Source organism: Culicoides brevitarsis, chromosome 3 (assembly GCF_036172545.1).
Source record: "Culicoides brevitarsis isolate CSIRO-B50_1 chromosome 3, AGI_CSIRO_Cbre_v1, whole genome shotgun sequence".
Classification (NCBI taxonomy): Eukaryota; Metazoa; Arthropoda; class Insecta; order Diptera; family Ceratopogonidae; genus Culicoides; species Culicoides brevitarsis.
Window position 1 is genome coordinate 26870449 of NC_087087.1, and position 22041 is coordinate 26892489.

Genomic DNA, 22041 nt, shown 5'->3' on the forward strand with positions numbered 1-22041 from the left:
AAATTGATTTGAGTGAATTTTTGAGAGAATTATTCCTAAACATTCATAAATATTTGTTAACAATTCATTAACGAGTTGGATTTAATTGAATTGTTGATGCAACAAAGGAAAATTGACGATCATTAGGCGATCATCAGGTCTTTTTTGAATGGCGACGGGCTGACAAAGATGCGCGTCGTCCTGATGAGTTGTTGAATTTTTGAAGATTTTTCATTGTTGTGAGTCGTCATTTATCACTAATTTATGGTTATTAGAATATTTTTGAATCAATTATCGGGAGAAGTGTCGATCGTGAATGGAGATAGAGAAGGGGTTGATTGTTTGTAGTTCGTAAAAGGTGCCAATCATTGAAGTCCTGCTGATTACTTGAGATGATGAGGTGATTTTTTGTTTGTCTATTGTTGATTTTTTGTGAATGAACATTTTTTTCTTTGAGTTTTTAGAATTAGACCTTGTTAGAGAATAATTTTTGTTGAATTGAATTACAAAAAAAAAACTAAAAATTATTTTTTTGAGATAATAATAAATTTTTTTGAACCAAAACTAAAAAAAATAAGACAAAAAAATTAAATATCTCAAAATAGGAATTTTTTATTTTCTAGAGATCAACAAAAAAGAGAATTATACCGAATACGAAATTTGGATAATTTTTTTATAAATTTTTTTTTTCTATGTTTTTGTCCCCTGCTCCATTTTGAAAGTCGAAAATCCAATGGGGCAAAAACAAAGTTGAAAATTTCATCAAATTTGAGCGTGTTTTGGTCTTTTTCCATAGTTTTTCAAGGAATTTTTTAAAGTTTCAAAAAAAATTTTCAATTTTCAAGATTTTTTTTTTTGAAAAACGAAATTCAACATGAATTTTCTTCTCTATAAATAAATATTTTCAAAAAAATTATTTTTAAATTATTTTGACAGTTTTGACCTTTTTATGAAATTTTTTGTTTAAATGTTTAATTTGGAATACTTTGAGATCAATTTTAAATTATCAAACCTCAATGCGGATACTATAAAACAACTAAAATATTCGTAAGGCACCAAAATTTTGTCATTTTGTATGAAAAAGTATTTCAAAAATTTTTTTTTATTTTGCATATCGAAATAAATTTGGAGCGGCCTTACATATTTTTTGTATTATTTTTTTGAAATCATTTTTATTAATTAAAAAAACTGATATCAAAACAAAAATTTGTAAAAAAATGAAAAAGTTTTACTCAAGAATTAGTTTTTTGATTAAAAATTAAAAAAAATTACCATTAAAAATAAAAACTTACCTCAAAACCTTAAATTTTCTGCCATTTCAGTAATTTTTCTATACAAAAAATCGTTGAAACAAGAACCTTTTTCATCAATTAACACGTGGTTCCGTCCCGTTCCATAATCCTTTTATCACCTTTTTTCGATCAATCACCGAAAAAAAAAATAAAAGTACGTAATTCGACCTAAAAAGTTTGCTGTAAATTGACCCAAAAACAAGCAAAAACCAATAAATAATAAAGTTTCTCTTCTCCTCTCAAGATCATAATTACTGATAAAATAATAAATATTTGGCAATAAAAATCTAACAAAACATCAGGGGATTAACACTTGAAGAGAGCGTTGAAGTGTCGTATCGTGTGAAACGTGCACCCCACAAAAAAAAAAGAACATTTGAAGCCGTAATTGAAGGGATTTCTCATTTGCACAAAATTACTATTTATTTTCCGACGATCAACAACAAAAATTAATTCATCTTCAGATATAAATAAATAAATTATGTTCAATTTCTGATGACAAATGGGTGGTGGGCGCGCACGCATGCACGCACAAAGGATTGGATTGCCGAAAAAATGAACAGAAACGGCAAAATTGAGCAAAGCCATTAAATAATATGTTCGGTGTCATTCGTATTTGCGACAATGGCAATGATTAATGATGCGGCATTTCATGAGAACCTGAGAGAAAAATTGTGTAAAGTGATTAAAAAGGGTTCATTATCGTTAAAAAAATAAATTTTTATTTGAAATCCGGACTTTTACTTCAATTTTCGCTTCTTCATTGGCGGCAATCCGCTATCAAACTCACTGACAGTCAACATTTTCGCCGTTTTTAGTCCTCGTTGGAACTCGTAACCGTATTTTTCGCTGAATTTTCGCTCATTTCCTCGTTTCATCGGGAGTCGTTTGCCTCCCGGAGAGACTTTTGTTCCTCGCGCCATCACCAAACTCTTTGGTTGCATCTTCGGGGTGAAAGGAGTTCTCGCTGGCGGTCTTCGATCCTCAATTGTGAGACGATTTTTCGGCAATTCCGGCTTCGGTTCGTGATATTCCTTGGAAAAGGCACTCGGAGCTTCACGCAAGCCCAAACTTTTGGCATGATGACCCATGTGAGCGGTTTTTATGTTGAAAATTGGTCGCAACTCTCGCGGGAACGTCGAATAGAAACGAACCCATGAAACAAATGCTGAAAAAAAACAAGAAAAAATCGATTAAAAAAGATGCCGGTAAAAAAAATTTTTTTTTTTCGGATAAATCCATTCATCAATATAAACGACGCTAATTATTATTAATGGTTCAAAAATAAAAAAAAATCTAGCATTTTATGAATGAATCTATTTTTTTCGGTGTTCAGAAGCATCTTCAGTCAGAAAAATTTTTTAAGGTGAAGAAGCGAATTGCCGTAGGGTTATACGGAAATAGTGTTTACCTGCACACCAAACATCACTTTTAATGATAAGTATCGCATAACGCAACACAAAAACACATGGACTTTGTTTAAATGTGAATAAAATGGGTATAAAAGTCATTTAGTTTAGAAATAATGTGGCTAGTTTAGAAAGACAAAAAAGAGTAGAAACTTTGCGTTGTGAGGGAATGTTAACGATGTGAACGCATTTTCAGCTAAAAATGTTAATTTTTGCCGTGCAAATTTATTTTTTATATTTTTGTATTATTTTACGATGTTTTTAGTTCAAAATTTTTTAATTTCGACTTAAAAAAATTTTCGAGATTTTTTAATTTTTTATTAAAAATTTAATTTTATTTAATTTATTTATTTTATTTTTTTTAAATAAATTTAATTTAAATTAATTTATTTTTTTTTTAATAAATTTAATTTATTAAAAATTATTATTTAAATTAAATTTTCTAAAATGTTAAAAAAAAATAATTTTTTATTTTTTTTTTAATTAAAAATTTCAATAAAAAAAATAAAAATGTGTAAAAATACTCTTCAATGAAGTTTTTCGTTAAAAAAATTAAAAAAATTTCAAACTGGTTTCAAAATTATTTTTTTTTAAATTTTAGTTAAAAATATTTAAAAAAAAGTTTAAGTTTTGAACTTTCCAACTGAAAAGTTTAGATAAAAATTAAAAAAGTTTTCTTTTGAAATTTTTATTTAAAACATTTTAAGAGTTTTTCAACCTAAAAATTTTTATTTAAAATTTCAAAAATGAAAAAAAAATTATATTTGTTACATTTTTTAATCATTTTACCTTTTAAATAAAAAAATTTTCATTTGAAGTTCAAAAATTGACAATTTTTAAAACTTTTTCGAATTTTATGAGTTTCGAAATTTCTGACATTTTTGAAACGTATTAAAACCTTTTTTTATTCAAAATTCTTAATTATATCTTCAAAAATTTCTTAGAAGCTCAATTTTTGGTTTAAAAAAAATGATGATCTCATGAACTTTTTTTAAATGAATAAAAAAATAAAATTTAAACTTTTAAAATACCTCAAAAAGCTAAACAGAACTTTAACAATTTAAAGTTAAAAAAATTAAATTTTAAAAAGTTAATTTATGAAAATTTCGTATCAAAAATATCTCAAAAAATTCATTTTTTTACATTTTTGAATAGTTTTGTGAACTTTTTAATTGTTTAAAAATAATTTTTTAATTAAAATTCAATAATTTCCTATTTTTCATTAATTTTCAGGTCAAAAAAGTAACAGACGAACCCCTTTGAACGCTTCATTCAACATCAAAACGCCCGTCAAAGCGTTTTTTTATACGAATTTAATCTAGAGAAGTACATCATCATTAAATTTGTGGCGCAGATTACTCATCTCTATAATTATTTAATTCTGTTTTAATGAGATTAATAGAGGAAGATTAGCTGGAAATGTTTAGATTGTTCATTTCATTACTATGAATGAAACTCATCTCTCTTTCAAAGTTCACGACGAACAAAAAAAAAATTATCATCTATAACAAATTACTGTGAAAAATTAAGAGAAACCCTTGATTTATCGCAACTTTCGCAACAAACGAAAAAAATTTTGCTACTCAACGCTAATATTCCGTAAAAAAGTGATTTAGAACGTAATTTATGGGGAGTAACGACAAAAAGTTGCATTTTCATCGAACGTCGTCCTTTTGGAATGTAATTGACTCTAAATTGTGTGTGACACGTGGCCACTTGACTCGAACAATACGGGGCAGTAATTCGACAAGAAAACGAACAAATATAAACAAGAGAAACATTTTAAGTTAATTTTGTGTAACAAATATGCATGACAACTGTCATCAAAGTCGTTTTTCGTCGAAAAAAGGGACACTTTATTAATGATTATGTGGGAAAAGTGTTTTTTTTTCTGCCACTCCAGACATGATTTTTTCTTCGACAATTTCGACGCCGTATGTCCGGTTCACTAATCTCTATTTAATTGTCACCCGAAAACAAAAAGGCAACCAGCAGCTCCGAAAATTATATAGTTTGATTAAAAATATTTAAGAACTTTTCTTGTTCCGTTCTCGAATTTCGTGCCACGAACGAATTAACGTTGCATCCGATTTCGGAATAAAAATTGACCGAAATTCCTTGATTGCATGTTTTTTTTCTGGACGCGTCATCGAGACAACCGAAAAAAAAATTAAGCAAGAGGTGCAGGGAGAAAAAAAAACGGTAGCTCTTCAATTATCCAGCAATTATTGTCCATTGAAAGTCATTATCGGCACGTCTCGCGATGCATTTCTTGCGTCAATGACAGAATGGCGTGTTTGAGGTACGATCCTGATGGAGCTTTAGTCATCTGATGACTGCGTAATCTGGTAGGTAACTGATTCTTTTGAACTTTAATGACTTCATGCTTTTGGGAATTTTGGAATTCGGGGATCTGATTGATGTTTCTTATCAATTTCGTGATAATAGAATGACTTTTAATGACTCTTTTTACTAAAATTTACTTTTTAAAGAAGAAATATGAGAAAAAAAATTCCTAAGAGTAAAAAGTTATTTTTTTTTGACGAAATTTTGATTTTAAATTATTTACTTGAAAATTTCCACATATTTTATTATTTTTTAAAAGTTTTATATAAAAAAAAATAAAAAAAAAAAATTAAAAAAATAACAAAAAAAATTAAACGTGATTTTTGTTCGTTTTCAAAAATTTTCTAGTGGTAATTTTTTTTATTATTTTTATTTTAAAAAAAAATTATTTGTTAATAAAAATTTTTTATTTAAAAAAAATTTTTAATTTTTATTTTAAAAAAAATATTTAATTAAAATTTTATTTTACAAAATAAATAATTAAAAATTAAATAGTTTTGAATGAAAATTCTTTCATTTAAAATAATTGAAATTTTTAAATTATAAAAATTAAAATTTTTCCGTTGAAAATCCAATAAAAAAGTCAAAAACTTTAACCAGAAAAACCTTAAAATTCGAATCTTCCGCGTCATAAACAAATAAAATAAACAAACACGTCAATTTGAATGATTATTCCATTATAACTCAAAAAAAAAAAAAAAATCAAAATAAATCCACTTCACCGGCAAACAAATTCAAAAGTAAATCAAAAAGTGTACCAGAGAACAATAATAATAAAAAATGGTAACAACAACTGAACATGAGAGCATACAACAAAAAAAAAATAAATAATTCCCTCTTCATCTCAATTCGCTGCGTAGACAGATGAAACTATTTAAAATGTATAACAAGAGAGGGAACGACAGGGATAATATTGTTCATTTGAATTTTTATTACAATCAAATTTGTATTTATTTTATTTTATTTCACTTTTTTTTTTTTGTTATTCAACCGACTACTCAATCTCGCATTGAACATAAAATCGACTTTTGGTGATACGAGACTTGACTGTATTTCGTAAAAAAGGAACTTTATGGGAAATTTTTTAAAAAAATTTTATTTTTTTTACATTTTTATATGTACTTCTACACTTTTAATAGTCCAGAAATAAAAATTAAAAAAAAAATTAAGACTAAAATTAACTTTCTCTAATTAAAAAATGTCATAAGAATAAAATTTTATGAGGTAAATTCTCAAAATTTTGAAATTTTTATTTGAAGAAAATTTGAAAAGTGGAAATTTTTTAACTTTATTTTATGAAATTAAGTTTCTAAATTTTAATTAAAAATCATTTAAAAATTAAAAAATCTAAAAAAAAACTACTGAACGAACTTACTGACTTGAAAATACTAAAAAATCAACTTTTTCAAAAAAAAAAAGTCTTCAAATAATTATTTTTTTAAAATTCTTAGTATTTTTAAGGACTTAAAAAAAATATGAAAATTAAAAATTTCTTAACCGACAGACTTGAAAACGACAAAAAACTGACTTTTCCAACACAGAAACGTCCTAAAAATGCATTGTTGCATCGATATTTATTCCAATCTGCTCAGAATATAATTCGACGCGAACGAGTGTGAGTTGTTTTTCATTCAAAAAAATAATTTTTTATTCATCTACCGGAGTCACCTTACAGAAAACTTTGCATTTAAAACGACCCTGAGCCACATAAAGAGGGAAAAATTACAAAAAACTTATTGGAGCACCGCTAATTCCTTCCTAAATTGACAAATTTTCCCTCTTAATTACTCTCAAGTCCCTCTAAAAGTCGACAAAACACACAAATATTGACTCAAATCAACACTCGAACGAACGGAACAATACCACGAGGGGAGAGAAACCATATCAAATAAACTCACAACATTAATATATTAATGGGGTTGGATCAATTTGAATTGAATTAGATTGTTACAATGAGCATGTTGACGTCTCGCTCATCGTAAAGTTGCCGCAGAAAGGGGATGATAATGACGTTTTTATTGTTTTAAATAGAGTGAGCATGCATTTGTGGTTTTTTTAAGTGGCAGTCGATTTATTGAGACAGGGATGGAATTTCCGTTATTTTGTGTTTAGAAAGTGACGTAATTACATATTTGACGAATTTTATGACAGTTGTTCGACGTCAATTGATTAATAATCCTTTTTTGGGTCTTTTTTGATGGGATTTTATTTTTTTAAATGTTCAAAAATGAACGCCAGTCATAAAGTTGTAGCCATTTATGACTCGTTGGCAATAAAACTCACGATTATCTAGAAGTCTTCGTTTAAAATGCTCTTTTCTGCGAGAACATTAGCCCTGCAGCGCGACGCTTCACTGTAACGCATTAAAAGTTAATGAGCAACTCTTTCTAGGATGCCTCGGAAATTACGTTTAATTCAGCAAAATGATGGCGATTTAGGTAAATTTTGCAGTTTTTCACCTTAATTTTGATTGAAAGTCATGACCAGGAGGCACACAGAATTAATATTCATTGCTCTGCAATAAAACGTTGAACGTTGAGCGTTTTTTAATTGTAATGAAGTAAAAAAAATAATTCTTTCTCCCGTATATAGAGTCAGACACATTAATCCAATAATGGTTGATATTACCATGTAATTAGTTGTCGTGCTTAATTTGAGGAGATTTTTTATTGGTGGATAAAATTAGAGACCTTTAAATGTTTCGACTGCGAGCAATAATGGCTCGAATTATTTTTGTAACATTTTTTTTTTCGTGTACATGCGGGAACAAACACGTTAGGAGCAATTATATTGTAAAAAAATAGAAAAAGCCACGGTAGATTTAGTGGATTTTTTTTGTCGTAAGTGTAATTAACGATTGTGATGGAGTGTGAAGTTGAGGCACGGTGGGGTTTATTCAAGATTTTTCAAAAAATTCTTTTTAATGGTCTTCAAATGATAACTTGTTGATAACTGATCGAAGACAACAATTATATTGAGAAGCATTGAGAGCATTTTTATATAAAAATATCTTGACAGATAAATATCAGCCTTCTTACTCCTCCTCAAAAGTGTCCAAAATTAAAATTGTTGATGAATTTGCCCTTTGAAAGATTTTCAATAAAAATTTTAACTTTTTGATTGTGTGGAAATTCAAGCCGATGGAATATCGAGAAAAAGTTATTAATTGTTGAGGTCGATTTTCAAGTTTGTTTCTCTTTAGTAACTTTTCTTTAGCTTTAGTTTCCTTTTTCTTAACTCTAAATTAGTTTTCAATCTGTTAATTTTAATTTTTATTTCACTTTTAAATATTTTTCGTGTGTTTTGTCGCATGTCGTCCGCAAAAAAAAAGTTTTCAGACGTCAGTCTGAATGGTGTTGTTCATTGCTAATTTGATTCTTCACAGATCGTTTGTCCTTATGTATGCCAATTTCACCATTCTGTCTCATAAAATCTGCATAAGAAAATTAATTATGATTTTTATATATTTTGCTTTAGGATTGCACGAATTCTGTAAAGTGATTGAAATCGCACTTTGGTTGTCAAATAAATTAATATAATTTTTTTAATCATAATATTTTTTGTTGTTTTTTAATATCATTCATCTGCATTTTTTAATTGTGCCTTTCAAACATAATTTGAGAGCTCGGAAATTTTTAAATGGTTTTATAATAAAAAAAAATTTGTTACTAAATTGTATAAGTTTTTTGACTAAAAATTTTAAAAAATTTATAAAGCAAGATTTTTTTATCTTAATGACCAAGCAAAAGTCCTCCAAGAAATATCCAAAGTTTGAGAATTCAGAAACGATAAAAACTTTGTTGTTGATGTTAAGTCCATCTTGCGGTGATTTGGGCAAGGTATACTATTAAACATTCACATTTATTGCAGTTTTAACATAATTCAAAGCGTTTCTTTTAAATTCTTCAACACTATCACAGTCTGTTTTATATTGCTTCGACATTTCATTAAAAATTCTGACACCTCTGTACCAAACGTTATCGACTCTCTGTTATCCTTTTACAATTCTTTTTGGCTCCAATTGCGATTTTCATCTATAAAAAGGATCTATAAAAATAAGACACTTGTAGTTTAAGAAAAAAGAAAAAAGGTATAGAGTAATAAAAACACATTTTTGAACATTACGCTAGAAATCAGTCCCACTGTGCCAGTTTATTATTAAATATGATTTTGATATCCAAACACCATTCTTCGGTCATAAAATGCCTTTTAAGTGTACTTTTAATATTTTTTGTGGCTCATTCACACTTGCGTCAAACAAACATTAACTTTTTTTTCGATTACCAGCAACAATTACTAATAAATGTAACAATTTTTCTTTTTCAACAAACCTCGTGTGTCGAAGAAATGCGACATATGTTAATGTTACAAGCCTATAATAAATACAAATGCACTGAGCAATTTGATTGACATCGATCCCCTCGCACTCTCGTTAACTTATTTCACTTTATTAATTCGATTTGTAACTTTTCTCCGGTAAATATTAGTTTAATGGTATGGTAATCTCTCTGGTATGACAACAAAAATGATTGTTATTATTACACATTTCAAATCAAATTTAATCAAGTTTAATGCAATTCGTGTAAATGCGTTGTAGAAAGAGACCAATTATCACATTTGAGTGCAATGCAAGCGAAAAAAAAAGCACGCGGGGCACTCATTGAACATAATTAAATTACAAAAAATATGATTATTGCACTCGAATGCGTTTAATTAGATAGACAAATGCTTGTTTCTCTCTCTCATTTCTGTCGTTCGCTGATGGCTTGTCGTGTTTGTCCAACATTTTGTGGCCTCGGGGATAATTTCACACTTACTGTTGTAACAATTTTTATTATGATTAATTATTTGAGTGTGTAATTTAGAGTTTTTCGGATGTGAAAGACCTCATGCTATGCGAAGAGAGAGAGAAATCTGAAAAAATATCAAATTTTTACAATAAATTTCCTTTTTGGGACTCGCTCACATCTGTTTCAAACACAATTTCCATTGATTCAATTAAGACATTAGAGAAACTTTTCTCTCTGACGTCTCCTAAAAAGCGAATGTAAAACACAAAAACCTTAACAAAATACAATTAAAAGCTTAGGAGCTCTTCTTAGATGAATTTGTGTCGTCGTCACATCACAAGACGACAAAATTTCTGCTTCAAATCACATTTACCTATTTAGGAAAATAATTTAATTTCTTCCTTTTGAGGGTTCTTGTTGTCGGTTTCTTCCTTTATCCTCCGAAATTCGATTTAATTCATGCAAAAAGTTCAGTTTTAAAGCGAAACAAAAGCAATTTTGTGCTAATTTACCTTTGCTAGCTCCGGTTTTGATTTCTTTCTCTTTCGACACAAGTTCCTCATACTCTCTTTGTAGCTCGATAGCTGCTTCGTGTGCATTTCGTGCGGTACTTGCAGGTGTCAGTAGTCCTCTGAGATATTTTTCCATGTCTTCTTGATGGATCCTAAAAGAAAAATTTCATTATTTCTTTTTTAATTTCTAAAGAAACAAAAAAAAAACTTACTGCACTCGTTTACTCTCCAAAACCTCAATAAAATTCGTCTCTGATGGTCCTACAAACAAAATTGCCTTTCCTTGTTTGCCCGCTCTCGCTGTTCGACCCACACGATGCACATAATCGCAAATTTTCTGCGGTGGATCATATTGGATGATGACATCGACTTTTGGCACATCAAGACCGCGAGCGGCAACATCCTGCGGAGAAAGGGAGACCACACATGAGAAAAATTTGCTGAGGAATTTCATTCAATAATAAAATATTTAATAAAAAATTTCACACAATCATCGCTTCTGAAGTCATTCATAAGAAACAAAATTGTTACAAACAAATGATGAAGGGGAACGATCGAATAATCTGTGTAGCAATGATATTGGATATTTCAATCTATTTTACTCTCGATACGCAGATAATTTCATGTAAAGTATGTAAATAATAATAAAATTAATAAATATAATGATTTGTGTTTGAACAAAAGTTGAAGAAAAGTCGTCGATGAACTGGATTTTGCCGAATAAAGCGCTATTTTAAAGATTTTTGAATTTTAACAGTCAGCGCCATCTATATGGGGCGCTTTATAACAAAATTTTTAAGAAGACGCCATCTATTGATGATTTTTGAAAGACTCGTCGTTGAAATAACTTAACCAAAGAAATTATCTGATTTGATAATTAAAGTTTTATTCACAGCGCCCTCTATTGACTGTTTTGTTTTTTTTAACAAGTGGTATATTTTTGAACTCAATTTGATATTTTGCATTTCTTGAGATCTTTTTAGAGAATTACTTGTCGAATTTTTGTAAAAAATACAATAAAGTTCACTTTCTTTTCCATATAAAGCGCCATCTTTTGAGTTTTTGTATTAAATCTCTTGATTTTCGACTTTAAGATCTACTTTAGGTAAGATTGACGTTTCTTATTTTTTTAAAATTTAAAAAACAACGCCCTCTATTGACTAGTTTTAATTTTTATTTCAAGTTAAAGCGCCATCTCTTGAGTATTTTAGGTTCAACTTCCTCCAAATCCATTTTGGAGCTCTTTTTCCATCAGATCAACCTAAATTTTTCTCAATCAAATTTTTATTGAAACATTGCAGATCGCCTGCAGTGAATTTCAATGTTTTTTTCTTTCTTCATATGTACTACAAATATCTGAAGAAATATCTAGCAGTAGCTATATCAAATTGCTCAGCTTCTGGTCTACGCTTCAATTATTTTTCCACCATTATCATCATCGCACCATGATTAGCATAACTTGTCACTCCACGTACGTCTCCGACAAACAAACAAACAAAAAAAAAGCGAACAAGATATCAAAGAAATCGAGCGATATTACTCAATTCACATGCATTTTATACGCAATAATTAGATCAATCTGCGTTCAATTTTCAGTCATCACTGTGAAAATTTCTACATTGAGCGAAAAAAGAACTCAAGTATGTGAAAAATGTCGATAGCGCGACTAATAGATCGTATCAAAAGTGGTTTGTATATTGATATGTCGCCGCCGCCGTAATGTAAGAAAATGTAATTCAATGACATATTTCAAGCGATGACTAATAGCTTCTTTATATGATTTTTCCCGTTTTTTTTCAATGAGGTCACATCCAAACACAGTCCAATTGTGCAAACAAAAGCATCGAATTGACAAAAATATTTTCGGTTTTTGTGTTTAGTATCATTTTAAAGATGAAATCGTTCACAATTCTTGTTTTTATCACAATTTTACGTCTTTCTACCGCTGGATTTGGCTTCGGAAAAGGTCTTCAGACGAAAGAGTTGGAATGTGAGGAACTTCTGAACGATCCCAATTACAAAGGGAACCGCTGCACAATAAAAGACATCACAACTAAACGTTCTTCCTTCAACTGGCACGAATTGACGCAATCGGAAATCGTTTTCGTGAACGTCACAATGCCTTATATTTCGATGGACTTCTCAATGGCGATGGATATTTTTGAGCTAATCGATTTGTCGCATGTTGAATTGGATTTTATCGACAGTAGAAGCTTCAAAGAGGCCCAAATCCTGAAAAACCTGAGTTTGAAAGGGAACTTTTTAACAGAAATTCCTGAAGATAGCTTCAAAGCTAATGAAGAATTAAAAATTCTTGACCTAAGTGACAATTTCATAACAAAAATCGACCAAAACTCCTTCGCAGGATTGAAAAACCTTGAATATCTGAATTTTAATGGCAACAAATTACAAGAATTAGACTTCAGTCATTTAACAGATCTCGTAAATCTTAAAAAACTTGACCTTGGATTCAATACTTTGATGGAATTGGATGTCAAGGACATCAAAAAACATCTTCCAAGCCTTCAGGAAATCGGCTTAAAAGGTCTTCCATTAGACTGTTTTGAGCTTTATTGGTTGGGGCGCGAATTAAAAGAAGCAAATGTCACAACAGATGTTATCGATGACGTAACGGGGCACGTGAAAGACGACGCAGGGTGTCTCATTGTTGGCATGGCAGAAATGTCCTTCGAATGAAACTCCCTTTTCATTCGCTTAAGTTCTAAGAAGTTTAGATTGTAATCAAATAAAAACAAAAAAAAAAAAAGTAATTTGATGCTTCTGTCCTAATAATATTAATTTTTATGTCATTACGAGACTTTTTTCATCGAATTTTATTCAAATTAATGCCATTAATGCATTGATTTCCCTTTTTGTTTTTTCTTTGTACTGAACATTTATTTAAATAAACAGACAAAAAAAAAATAAAAAGAAAGAAGTAATTCAATCGTGATTAATTGAAATGGGAAGTAAAGTAATTGAGCAAATGAAATAAAGTTGTGAAACAAGTGGGAGGTGAGTTGTTGTAATCAACGCTATGGGAATAATTGGCTTTAAAGTGACTTTTTTCATGGGAGCTTCCATCTTGAATTTCTTTGAAATTCGTTGAAAACAGGAGTAAGTTCTTGAATTTTTGTCAAAAAGTTGAAACTAAACAAAAATTTTACTATTTTTATAGAAAAATTACTTCGAATTTCACTATTTTGATGTCTTCTTAAAAAAAAATTTCTCAATAAAAACTGATATTTTTTGCTTAAATAAGCTAAAAAGCTCAAAAGAACAAAAATTTGCAATTACTCGAAAAAAATAAGTCCATTCATCATCATCACACAGTAAAATTTATCTTCTGCTACACTCAGCAGTCTCTTCATTAAAACCGATTTACATTCATTTACTACTGTAAAGCTATTAGAGTCCCGCTGTTTAAACAAAACCACTTCTTCTTCTTTTTCGTCTTGCTTACAAATACGCGCGGATGTTATTTTTTTTTCTCCTCGAACAAAATGCCCACAAAATGCTTTTTAACGCAGCACAGCAACGTTTCGGTTAAAAAGACATAAATTATAAAAGTGATTCGAATCCAATTAGCTCTTCAACACCTACTGCAAATACTCTTTCGCGGGAAACGTGACCCACTCTAATCGTCTGGACTGTGGACTTGGAACGCGACAATTTATCATTATCACCGCTCGACACCTCGATAAAATACGAGATGAGCCCGAAGAAAACAGTAGCGCGTTCAATTTAACACCGTTTTTTTTTTGTCTCGCTTTATCTACGCTTGAGCCACTGCAAGAAATCAACGGGAAATGATTAATCGCACTTTTAACCAACACGGAGACAACAAGGAATTTTTGTCGCTGCGTTGAATTTATTGCGGTGTGAATTTGTGCTCGCATTCAAGGTTGCTCCGATATTCATTACCTCGACTCGAAATTTAGATTAAAAAGTGTTCGTGATAAATAGGGCGTTTAACTTAATACCGTTTTGATGATAGAGAAGGTTTTCACGAGCAGTAATAAATTAAGAGTAAGGGTATGAAAATTCACTCAGCTCTCTTAGGAAGTCATATCACTTGATTTCAGTATTTCATCAAAAAATAAAATTTCCAGAAATTTCTTGTCTTGGTCTCAAATGCGCATTATTTCTTAAATTATATGCAGCCAGGTAATTTGGAAGTTGATTTTTTGTTGCCTTAAAAATTAGTATCAAAACATTAAACGATATACGTTGATAGACACTTAACAAATTAGTTTCCTGTAACATTCGACATATACTGCTTTCTATATTTCCATGCGTCAAGATTATTAATGCTCTGTTTTGGATTTTCTGTATTCCTCTAATTTCTTCTTTTCCATTCAGGTACAATATTAAGCTGCAGTGGTCGATATGGGCTCCAACCATGCATTTGTATAATGTCAGTTTTGTTTCTTGTGGTTATTTGTGAAAAAAATCTCATTTTCGTACTCCTCATCTAAAATTTTCAAGACAAAAGTTCAAATTTCGCAATTTGTTACTCCTCATTTGATTTTCAAGATTTTTGTCAGAAATTAAATCTTAAACTGCCAAGATCGTTAAGCAACTGAATTGTCGATTGGAATAATTGGTTGAGTTCTGCTAATCCTCCGGAAAAACGAGGTATTTGGAAATCTTTAACGATATTTGTCATTGTTTGAATCTCGCTGCATTCCCATTTTTTTTTTCGAAAAAATTACAAAATGTTAGAAAACTGTTAAGAAAACTTTAAAAGGCTTTTATTTTAGCCATTGAGGGTTTTAAAAAAAGGTCCAAATTTACAATATAAAGGTCCAATGGGCAACGGACAAAACCAAATTTTTTCCTCGAAACGCGCTAAAAACCCGTATGAACGAATCTTTTGTCTAAAATTCTTAATCCAAATACTAATGAGACACCGTTATTGAACCAAAATTTCCAGACACTTGTGTAAATATCGCATCGACGAAAAAATTGAAGCGTTTCATTCATCATTCGTCGTCGTCAGTAAATAATTAGAAATGAAACTATCAACACTCGTTTTTATCACATTCGCTCTTGGCGGCGAGGCAATTGAAATCTCAAAGCATGTTCGCTGCATGGAAACTCTTGAAGGCACCGAGTACATTGGCACCCGATGTACCGTAGCGAACATTTCTCTCCCGGAAACTTCCTATAATTGGGGTGGCGTGACCCAAAAGGAACTTCATTTCTCAAATTCTGTCGTTCCGTTCGTGCCAGATCGCTTGGTCGAGATGATGAATCAGTTCGAAGTACTTAACATGACAAATGTGACATTACAAGTTTTGACTTCCGATCATTTGAGAAAAGCTTCTGCTTTAAAGGAACTGAACGCAAGCCACAATAAACTGACAAAAATCGTAAATATGACATTTATTGGTGCATTTTCCTTGGAAATTCTGGATTTAAGTTGGAATGAAATCGAATCGATTGAAGAAAAGGCCTTTTTTGGCATGAAAAATCTGAAAAAAATCGATTTAAGTCATAATTCATTGACAAATGTGGGGACCGAATTTAATGAATTAATCAATCTACAAAAAATTGACTTTTCGGTGAACAAAATTTCGGGCATCCATTTAAATGCAACAGCAAATTTGATGAATCTCAATGAATTTAATGTCGAACAAAATCAAGTTCAGCACTTAAAACTCAGTTTATGCAACGAATTCAACTTGAAACTCATCCTAAGTTTGAATTCAATGGAAACTGTGACTCTCACGTGGAACCCAATGTCCCGCTTTGGCCTCGAAAACTCCGTGGAAGTCATCGCTCCCTTCAATAAAATCAAAAATCTCTCGACGGATCGCGAAATAAACCTCGTTAACGTGGATTTACGCGGAAATGGCTTGTCAAGTATAAAGGGAATGAAGAATTTGATGCAGTTAAAAAAATTGGATCTCTCCTTAAACCAAATTTCGGAAGTAAATTTCACTTTTCTCTCAAGCATGAAGAACTTGGAGCAATTAAACTTGAGTTTCAATGCCTTAAAATCGCTGGAAGTCGCAAATATCCGTCAAAATTTGCCGAAATTGAAATTTTTAGCGTTCAGAGGTAACTTTTGGGAAAGTTGCGTCGTGCTGGAAGACATCGTCACTCCCCTAAAAAAAGCTGGAATTGGTTTTGACATGACCGAAGGTGAAGGAGAATTGTCCTGTATGCTCATTGAAATCACTGAAACGACTGAAAATGAGGAAATAACGACCACAGACGTTCCTGAGACAACTGAGGAAGAATTTTCAACAACGATTGATGAGAATAAGGAACATAAAAAGGTCGAAAATGATGAAGATTTCAAAGAAAAATTGTTTAAATTCATCAATTCCGACTTTTTTAGAGTTTTGACAGCTATTCTATTGATTTTGTTCATCATCGCTGTCATGATTCGAATGTGTTTGAGTTGCTGTGACCGTCGCAGTAAGAGAATCGCAGATCTTGACACTCATATCTAAGCTAAAAATAAAAATTTTGTCATTGAAATTGATTTTTTCGAACTTACCGAACACAGGAGGACTCCAATTTTGGCATTTCTGAATTCTTTGAAGACGGAGCTGCGTTCGACTTGGGTCATGGAGCCATGTAATCTACAAAAAAATTACGTTTTAAACATTTTTTAAATATTTTCAGTCAAAAACTTACTTGAAAAATCTTAATCCCGGTAATAATCCATCTTCAACATCCTCGTCGTCGCTCTGTAACATGTCCTCGTCCTCATCCAGCTCCTTTTCCGAGTCACTTTCGTGTTCGGACTTTTTTCGCGCCAACACATCCACCATAATATCGTAGTGATAGTCAACCAGAGCCATTGTTGCCATGAAAACAAAGATTTTATTGTTCCTTTTTTCGATCTCATGCGCTATCATGCCCGATAACGTGACTAAACGGAGTTTTGGCGGCACAATAATGTACGTTTGAGACACCGTCGACGGAATAACAGCCGCATCTATCTCATTTGAGTCATCCATTTCGTCAAAATTTTGCGTATTAACGACACCCGAGTCCCGACAATCGGCGAAAATGGGATCTGTGAGTGTCAGTCCTGCCAATTCTTTCACCGCTGTCGTCAATGTCGCCGATAAAAGTATCGTTTGTACGCATTTTTCGCCTTCCACGGCGTTTTTATGTTTCCTCAGGACTTCCACGATGTTTCTTACGTCTTTTTCGTAGCCCAATTCGAACAAACGATCGGCTTCGTCGAGCACGAGGAACTGAACTTTGCTTAATTTCAAGGCTTCCGTATGCAAAAGATGATCACACAAGCGTCCCGGTGTGCAAATTAAAATATTTATCCCATTTCGGAGTCTGGCTTTTTCGGATTTTCGTTTTTCGCCGCCACTCAAGTAGCCGGGCACGAGCCACGTGAAGGGTTTCACCAATTTCAGGAGCAATTCGTACGATTGCAAGGCCAATTCTCGCGTTGGGACGACAATTAATGCGTGAATTCCGTCAATTCGGGAGATTTTTGGCACAATTCTGCTCAGGAGCTCCACAATTGGGACCGCGTAACACAAAGTTTTGCCCGAGCCCGTTTGAGATCGGATCAAAATGTCTTTTCCTTCGAGTGCGAGGGGAATTGTGCGTTCCTGGACTTTTGTTAGTTCCTTAAATTGTAACGTATCTTGCAAGTTTTTGATGGCATGTGGATGGATATTCAACGCTTCGATCTTCATGCCACTGAAAACTGTCTCTTGCACCGGCGTTACTTGACTTTTTCCCATTTGTGGCAACTCGACACGATCAAAAAGGTAAGATTTTACTTCTTTTTTCATTGGAGCTGATTTTTTTTCTTTTGATTTTGTGTTCGGGGACTTTAATTTCTTCTCTGGCTTCGGTTTTTGGGTGTTTTCAGAACTTTTTTCAACGGTTTTCTCGGTCTTTGTTGCTGAAACTGCCTTTTCCCGCTTCTCTCGTATCTCATTCGAGGTCGTTGTGTTCAAAATCAAGTCATCCGCTTTTTTGGCAGCAAAATCTCCCGCTATTAAAGGTCTCGGAGGACGTTTTCTAGCAACAACTGCTTTTACTTTGTCCTTTTTAGTGAATTGGAATGAGAATCCATTGCTTCCAGATTTGTTTGAAGATTTTGAATGCGGTCCAGACTGAAAAACAAAAGCAATTAATACGATTTTTACGGTTTTTAATGAAAAATTTGTACTTACAAATGATTTTTCTTTGACTTTAGTGACGGGCCTTGGTGTTGTCACGACATTTAATATTAAATCATCCATTTTTTGGCTTAAAATAATAAATTTAAAGGAGAATTTTTAACACGACTCGATTTTAGTGATGAATACGGAATCAAAACAAATCCGCATGTGTTTGACGTTTCGTGCAGTGACGTATTCGGGCAAACTGGAATTAAAAAGGGCCCTTTTTTGTTATTTTAATTTTCATAAAAAAATTAAAAAATAAAAAAAAAATAAAATTTAATAAAAAATATTTAAAAAATTAAATTTTTTCATGAAAAAATTACTAAAAAAGGGCCTTTTGATCAATTTTTGTTGGTTTTTTTGCCATTAGCGGTACTGATATCTGTCAAATTTGAATTGAATAATTTTTTTCGTTACAGTATTTAGTCACGTGGTTAAAAATTATCACTTTCAAGACAATTTTTAGTAATTGATTTTAATTTTAATTTTAATTTTAATTTTAATTTTAATTTTAATTTTAATTTTAATTTTAATTTTAATTTTAATTTTAATTTTAATTTTAATTTTAATTTTAATTTTAATTTTAATTTTAATTTTAATTTTAATTTTAATTTTAATTTTAATTTTAATTTTAATTTTAATTTTAATTTTAATTTTAATTTTAATTTTAATTTTAATTTTAATTTTAATTTTAATTTTAATTTTAATTTTAATTTTAATTTTAATTTTAATTTTAATTTTAATTTTAATTTTAATTTTAATTTTAATTTTAATTTTAATTTTAATTTTAATTTTAATTTTAATTTTAATTTTAATTTTAATTTTAATTTTAATTTTAATTTTAATTTTAATTTTAATTTTAATTTTAATTTTAATTTTAATTTTAATTTTAATTTTAATTTTAATTTTAATTTTAATTTTAATTTTAATTTTAATTTTAATTTTTAGCAAAAATTCTTGATGACGCTTTAATTATTTGTCCTTCAATTGTAAATTAATCTCAAAATTGCTCATCGTACTTCCTTTTCCTTTGTGATTTTTTAAATATTTACTCATTATGAAACTTGAATCTTAGTTTTTTCTCGACTTTTAAACACTTCACAATGATTTTACTCCATTTTTCGTTAATTTTTGTCCTTTTTTCGTCTTTTCACATCAAAACTCATCAAAATTGTATCAATAATTGTTCCGATTTTTTACATTTTTACAACTCAAGTCACAAACAAAGGCCATTGAGACATCCCAAAGTCATCAAAACCCAACAACGAAGACTTTTTAATGCAATTCCGTCATCAACTCCATCACCTCCCAGCCAAACATTGGGAATTTGCGGAACAATTTTCGCTTGTCTTGTCTCCATTTTAATAATTCTCGGCATTATTTACTTTTTTTACTCGTTTCGACGACGACGACAAAGGAGCTCCTCGATGATTATTCACGAACCCGAAATCCAAAAACCCGTTTCGATCAGCAGAAAAATCTCCGAAAGCATTTACAAACCATCCATGCAACAAACGCTGTCCCGCATATCGGAGGAATCCATTGGAGCACTTTCGGTTGCGAGCAAAAAACAAATCCATTAAAAAATGGGTTCGTCAAAAGGAACAAAAAAAAATTATAAATAAATAAGTAGCGCGGAGTGATTGATAGGAAATGCATTTTTATCGGAAATTTATGACATTTTTTATCTGTCGCGCGACTCAAAAGTGCATAAAAATCCTCTTTGATGAATTTTTGACAAATCAAGCTTTCAAAAAATTACTGGAAGTGCGATAAATATTTGATCGAGTGCAAAAAAAATGCAATTTCGCTCACATATCGATGACAAATTTATCAAAAATGTCTCCGATTTCCCTTTGAGAGTGAAGCAAAAAATGTTTGGAATTCACAAATGGACTGAAAAAAGCAAAATAAACGATAAATAAAAGTCTTTCCCCTTTCCATCGCATTTTTTCCGATTTTCTTCGCTCACAAAGAGAAAAATTAATGGTACTTTTAAGAATGTTTTCAACTTGATTTTCCGTTTGAAATGTTGTTTTACCTTTTTTTCCTCGACTCCGGCATGTCAAAGGACACTTAAGAGGAGAAATAGTCAAAGAAGGCGCAAAAACGACGAGAAAAACCAACCCATTTAGAGACGATCGAATAATCGGTGGACCGTAGAAAAGATATTTTTGAGTAGATAAGAGAGAGACGTAGAAAATAAATAAAAATGTTTAAAGCAATGAATACCAATGGGAAAATGTTTACTTTTGGACTGTAAGATTTTTCTTTCCCTCATTTTTTAAAAAACATTTTCTTCTATTGAATTTGAAATGTTTCTTTTTTGCTTGTTTAAACTTACAATCCCACGTTCGCTACTTTTTGGGTCGTTTTTGTGTATTAAATTTCGTTTAGAGAGTCAAATTGGTGAATTTTTTTTATATTTTTTTTATCTATTGATTTATTTTTTTACAGGATTTAGATGAAAAATGATCAAATATTGACGATGATTGGTTTAGAAAACAGTTCATGAAAGTTTAATGTTTTGGAGTTTTAAAGATTTTATGATGAACGGAGGGAATGTTAATTAGATGGAGGAATTATTGAAATAAATTTACATTTTCAATCGATGTCGTCGAACTTTTTTGGTCAATTTTGAAGGTTGAACGTCATTATTTTTATTAATTTTTATAAAATTTCAAAAAACCCGGGAGAGAATATCAAATTTTTCAAAAGTAAACTGAACAAAATTTAGAATGTTTCTTAATTAAATATTTTTTTAAAATTATTTTTGAACATTTTTTGGAGAAAACTTATCAAATTTAAGAATTTCTCAAACTTTTTGTCTAAAGTTAATTTTTTTAACTTTTAAAAAATGTTAAGATTTTGTGAAATTTTTGCAAATTTCTATAAATATTGAAGCTTCATGCCTTGTTTACAGCAAAAATTCTATGGGGAGATTTTTTTATGTATTATTTCTAATTTTTTTTAGTTAGTATGTTCATTTTTGTATAGTTTAAAAATTTTAAACCGTTGATTAAAAATTTTGTTGATCTCATGGTTTTCAAATTTAAATTAAATATTTTAAAATTGGTTTAATAAAAAAAAGTAAAATATTAAAAAAAAATAAATTTTAAAAATAAAAAAAATTTAAGAAAAATATGCTTATCTAAAAAAAAATAAATCAAAAATTTATCAAAATTAAAAAAGAAATTCTGAAAAATAATTTAAATCACAAAACTTAAATCACTTTTTATTTTTTTTTTTTGTTAGACAAATCTATTGAATTTCAACAAAAAAAATTCTTTAAAAAATAGGTATTAGTTAAAAATGTTTTTAATAATTTTTTATAATTTATTTTATTTTATTTTTAATTTATTTATTTTTTTTTTTATTTTTATTTTTTTTTTAATTTTTAATTTTTTTTAATATTTTTAATTTTTTTTTTTTTTTTTATTTTTTTTAATTTTTTAATTTTTAATTTTTTTTTATTTTTTTTTTTTATATTTTATTATTTTTTTTTTGAACAATTAATTCAATTTCTTGCATTTTATTAAATTTTACCAACAGAA

At 29.9% G+C, this 22041-nt stretch overlaps 2 protein-coding genes across 2 annotated transcripts; one reads left to right on the forward strand and one right to left on the reverse strand.

The window, feature by feature from the left end:
- Window positions 1-1976: 1976 nt before the first annotated feature.
- LOC134834995 (probable ATP-dependent RNA helicase CG8611) lies at window positions 1977-18626 on the reverse strand. The gene is made up of 6 exons (XM_063849837.1): window positions 18497-18626; window positions 16980-18436; window positions 16840-16924; window positions 10541-10731; window positions 10329-10480; window positions 1977-2439 (listed from the first exon to the last, which is right to left on the reverse strand). The coding sequence occupies exons 1-6, from the start codon at window positions 18563-18565 to the stop codon at window positions 2012-2014; spliced, it is 2382 nt and encodes a 793-aa protein (XP_063705907.1). The 5' UTR covers window positions 18566-18626; the 3' UTR covers window positions 1977-2011.
- Window positions 15344-16792, forward strand: LOC134833398 (leucine-rich repeat transmembrane neuronal protein 2-like). The gene has a single exon (XM_063847706.1). It carries the CDS (start codon window positions 15344-15346, stop codon window positions 16790-16792), a length of 1449 nt encoding a protein of 482 aa, XP_063703776.1.
- Window positions 18627-22041: the final 3415 nt, after the last annotated feature.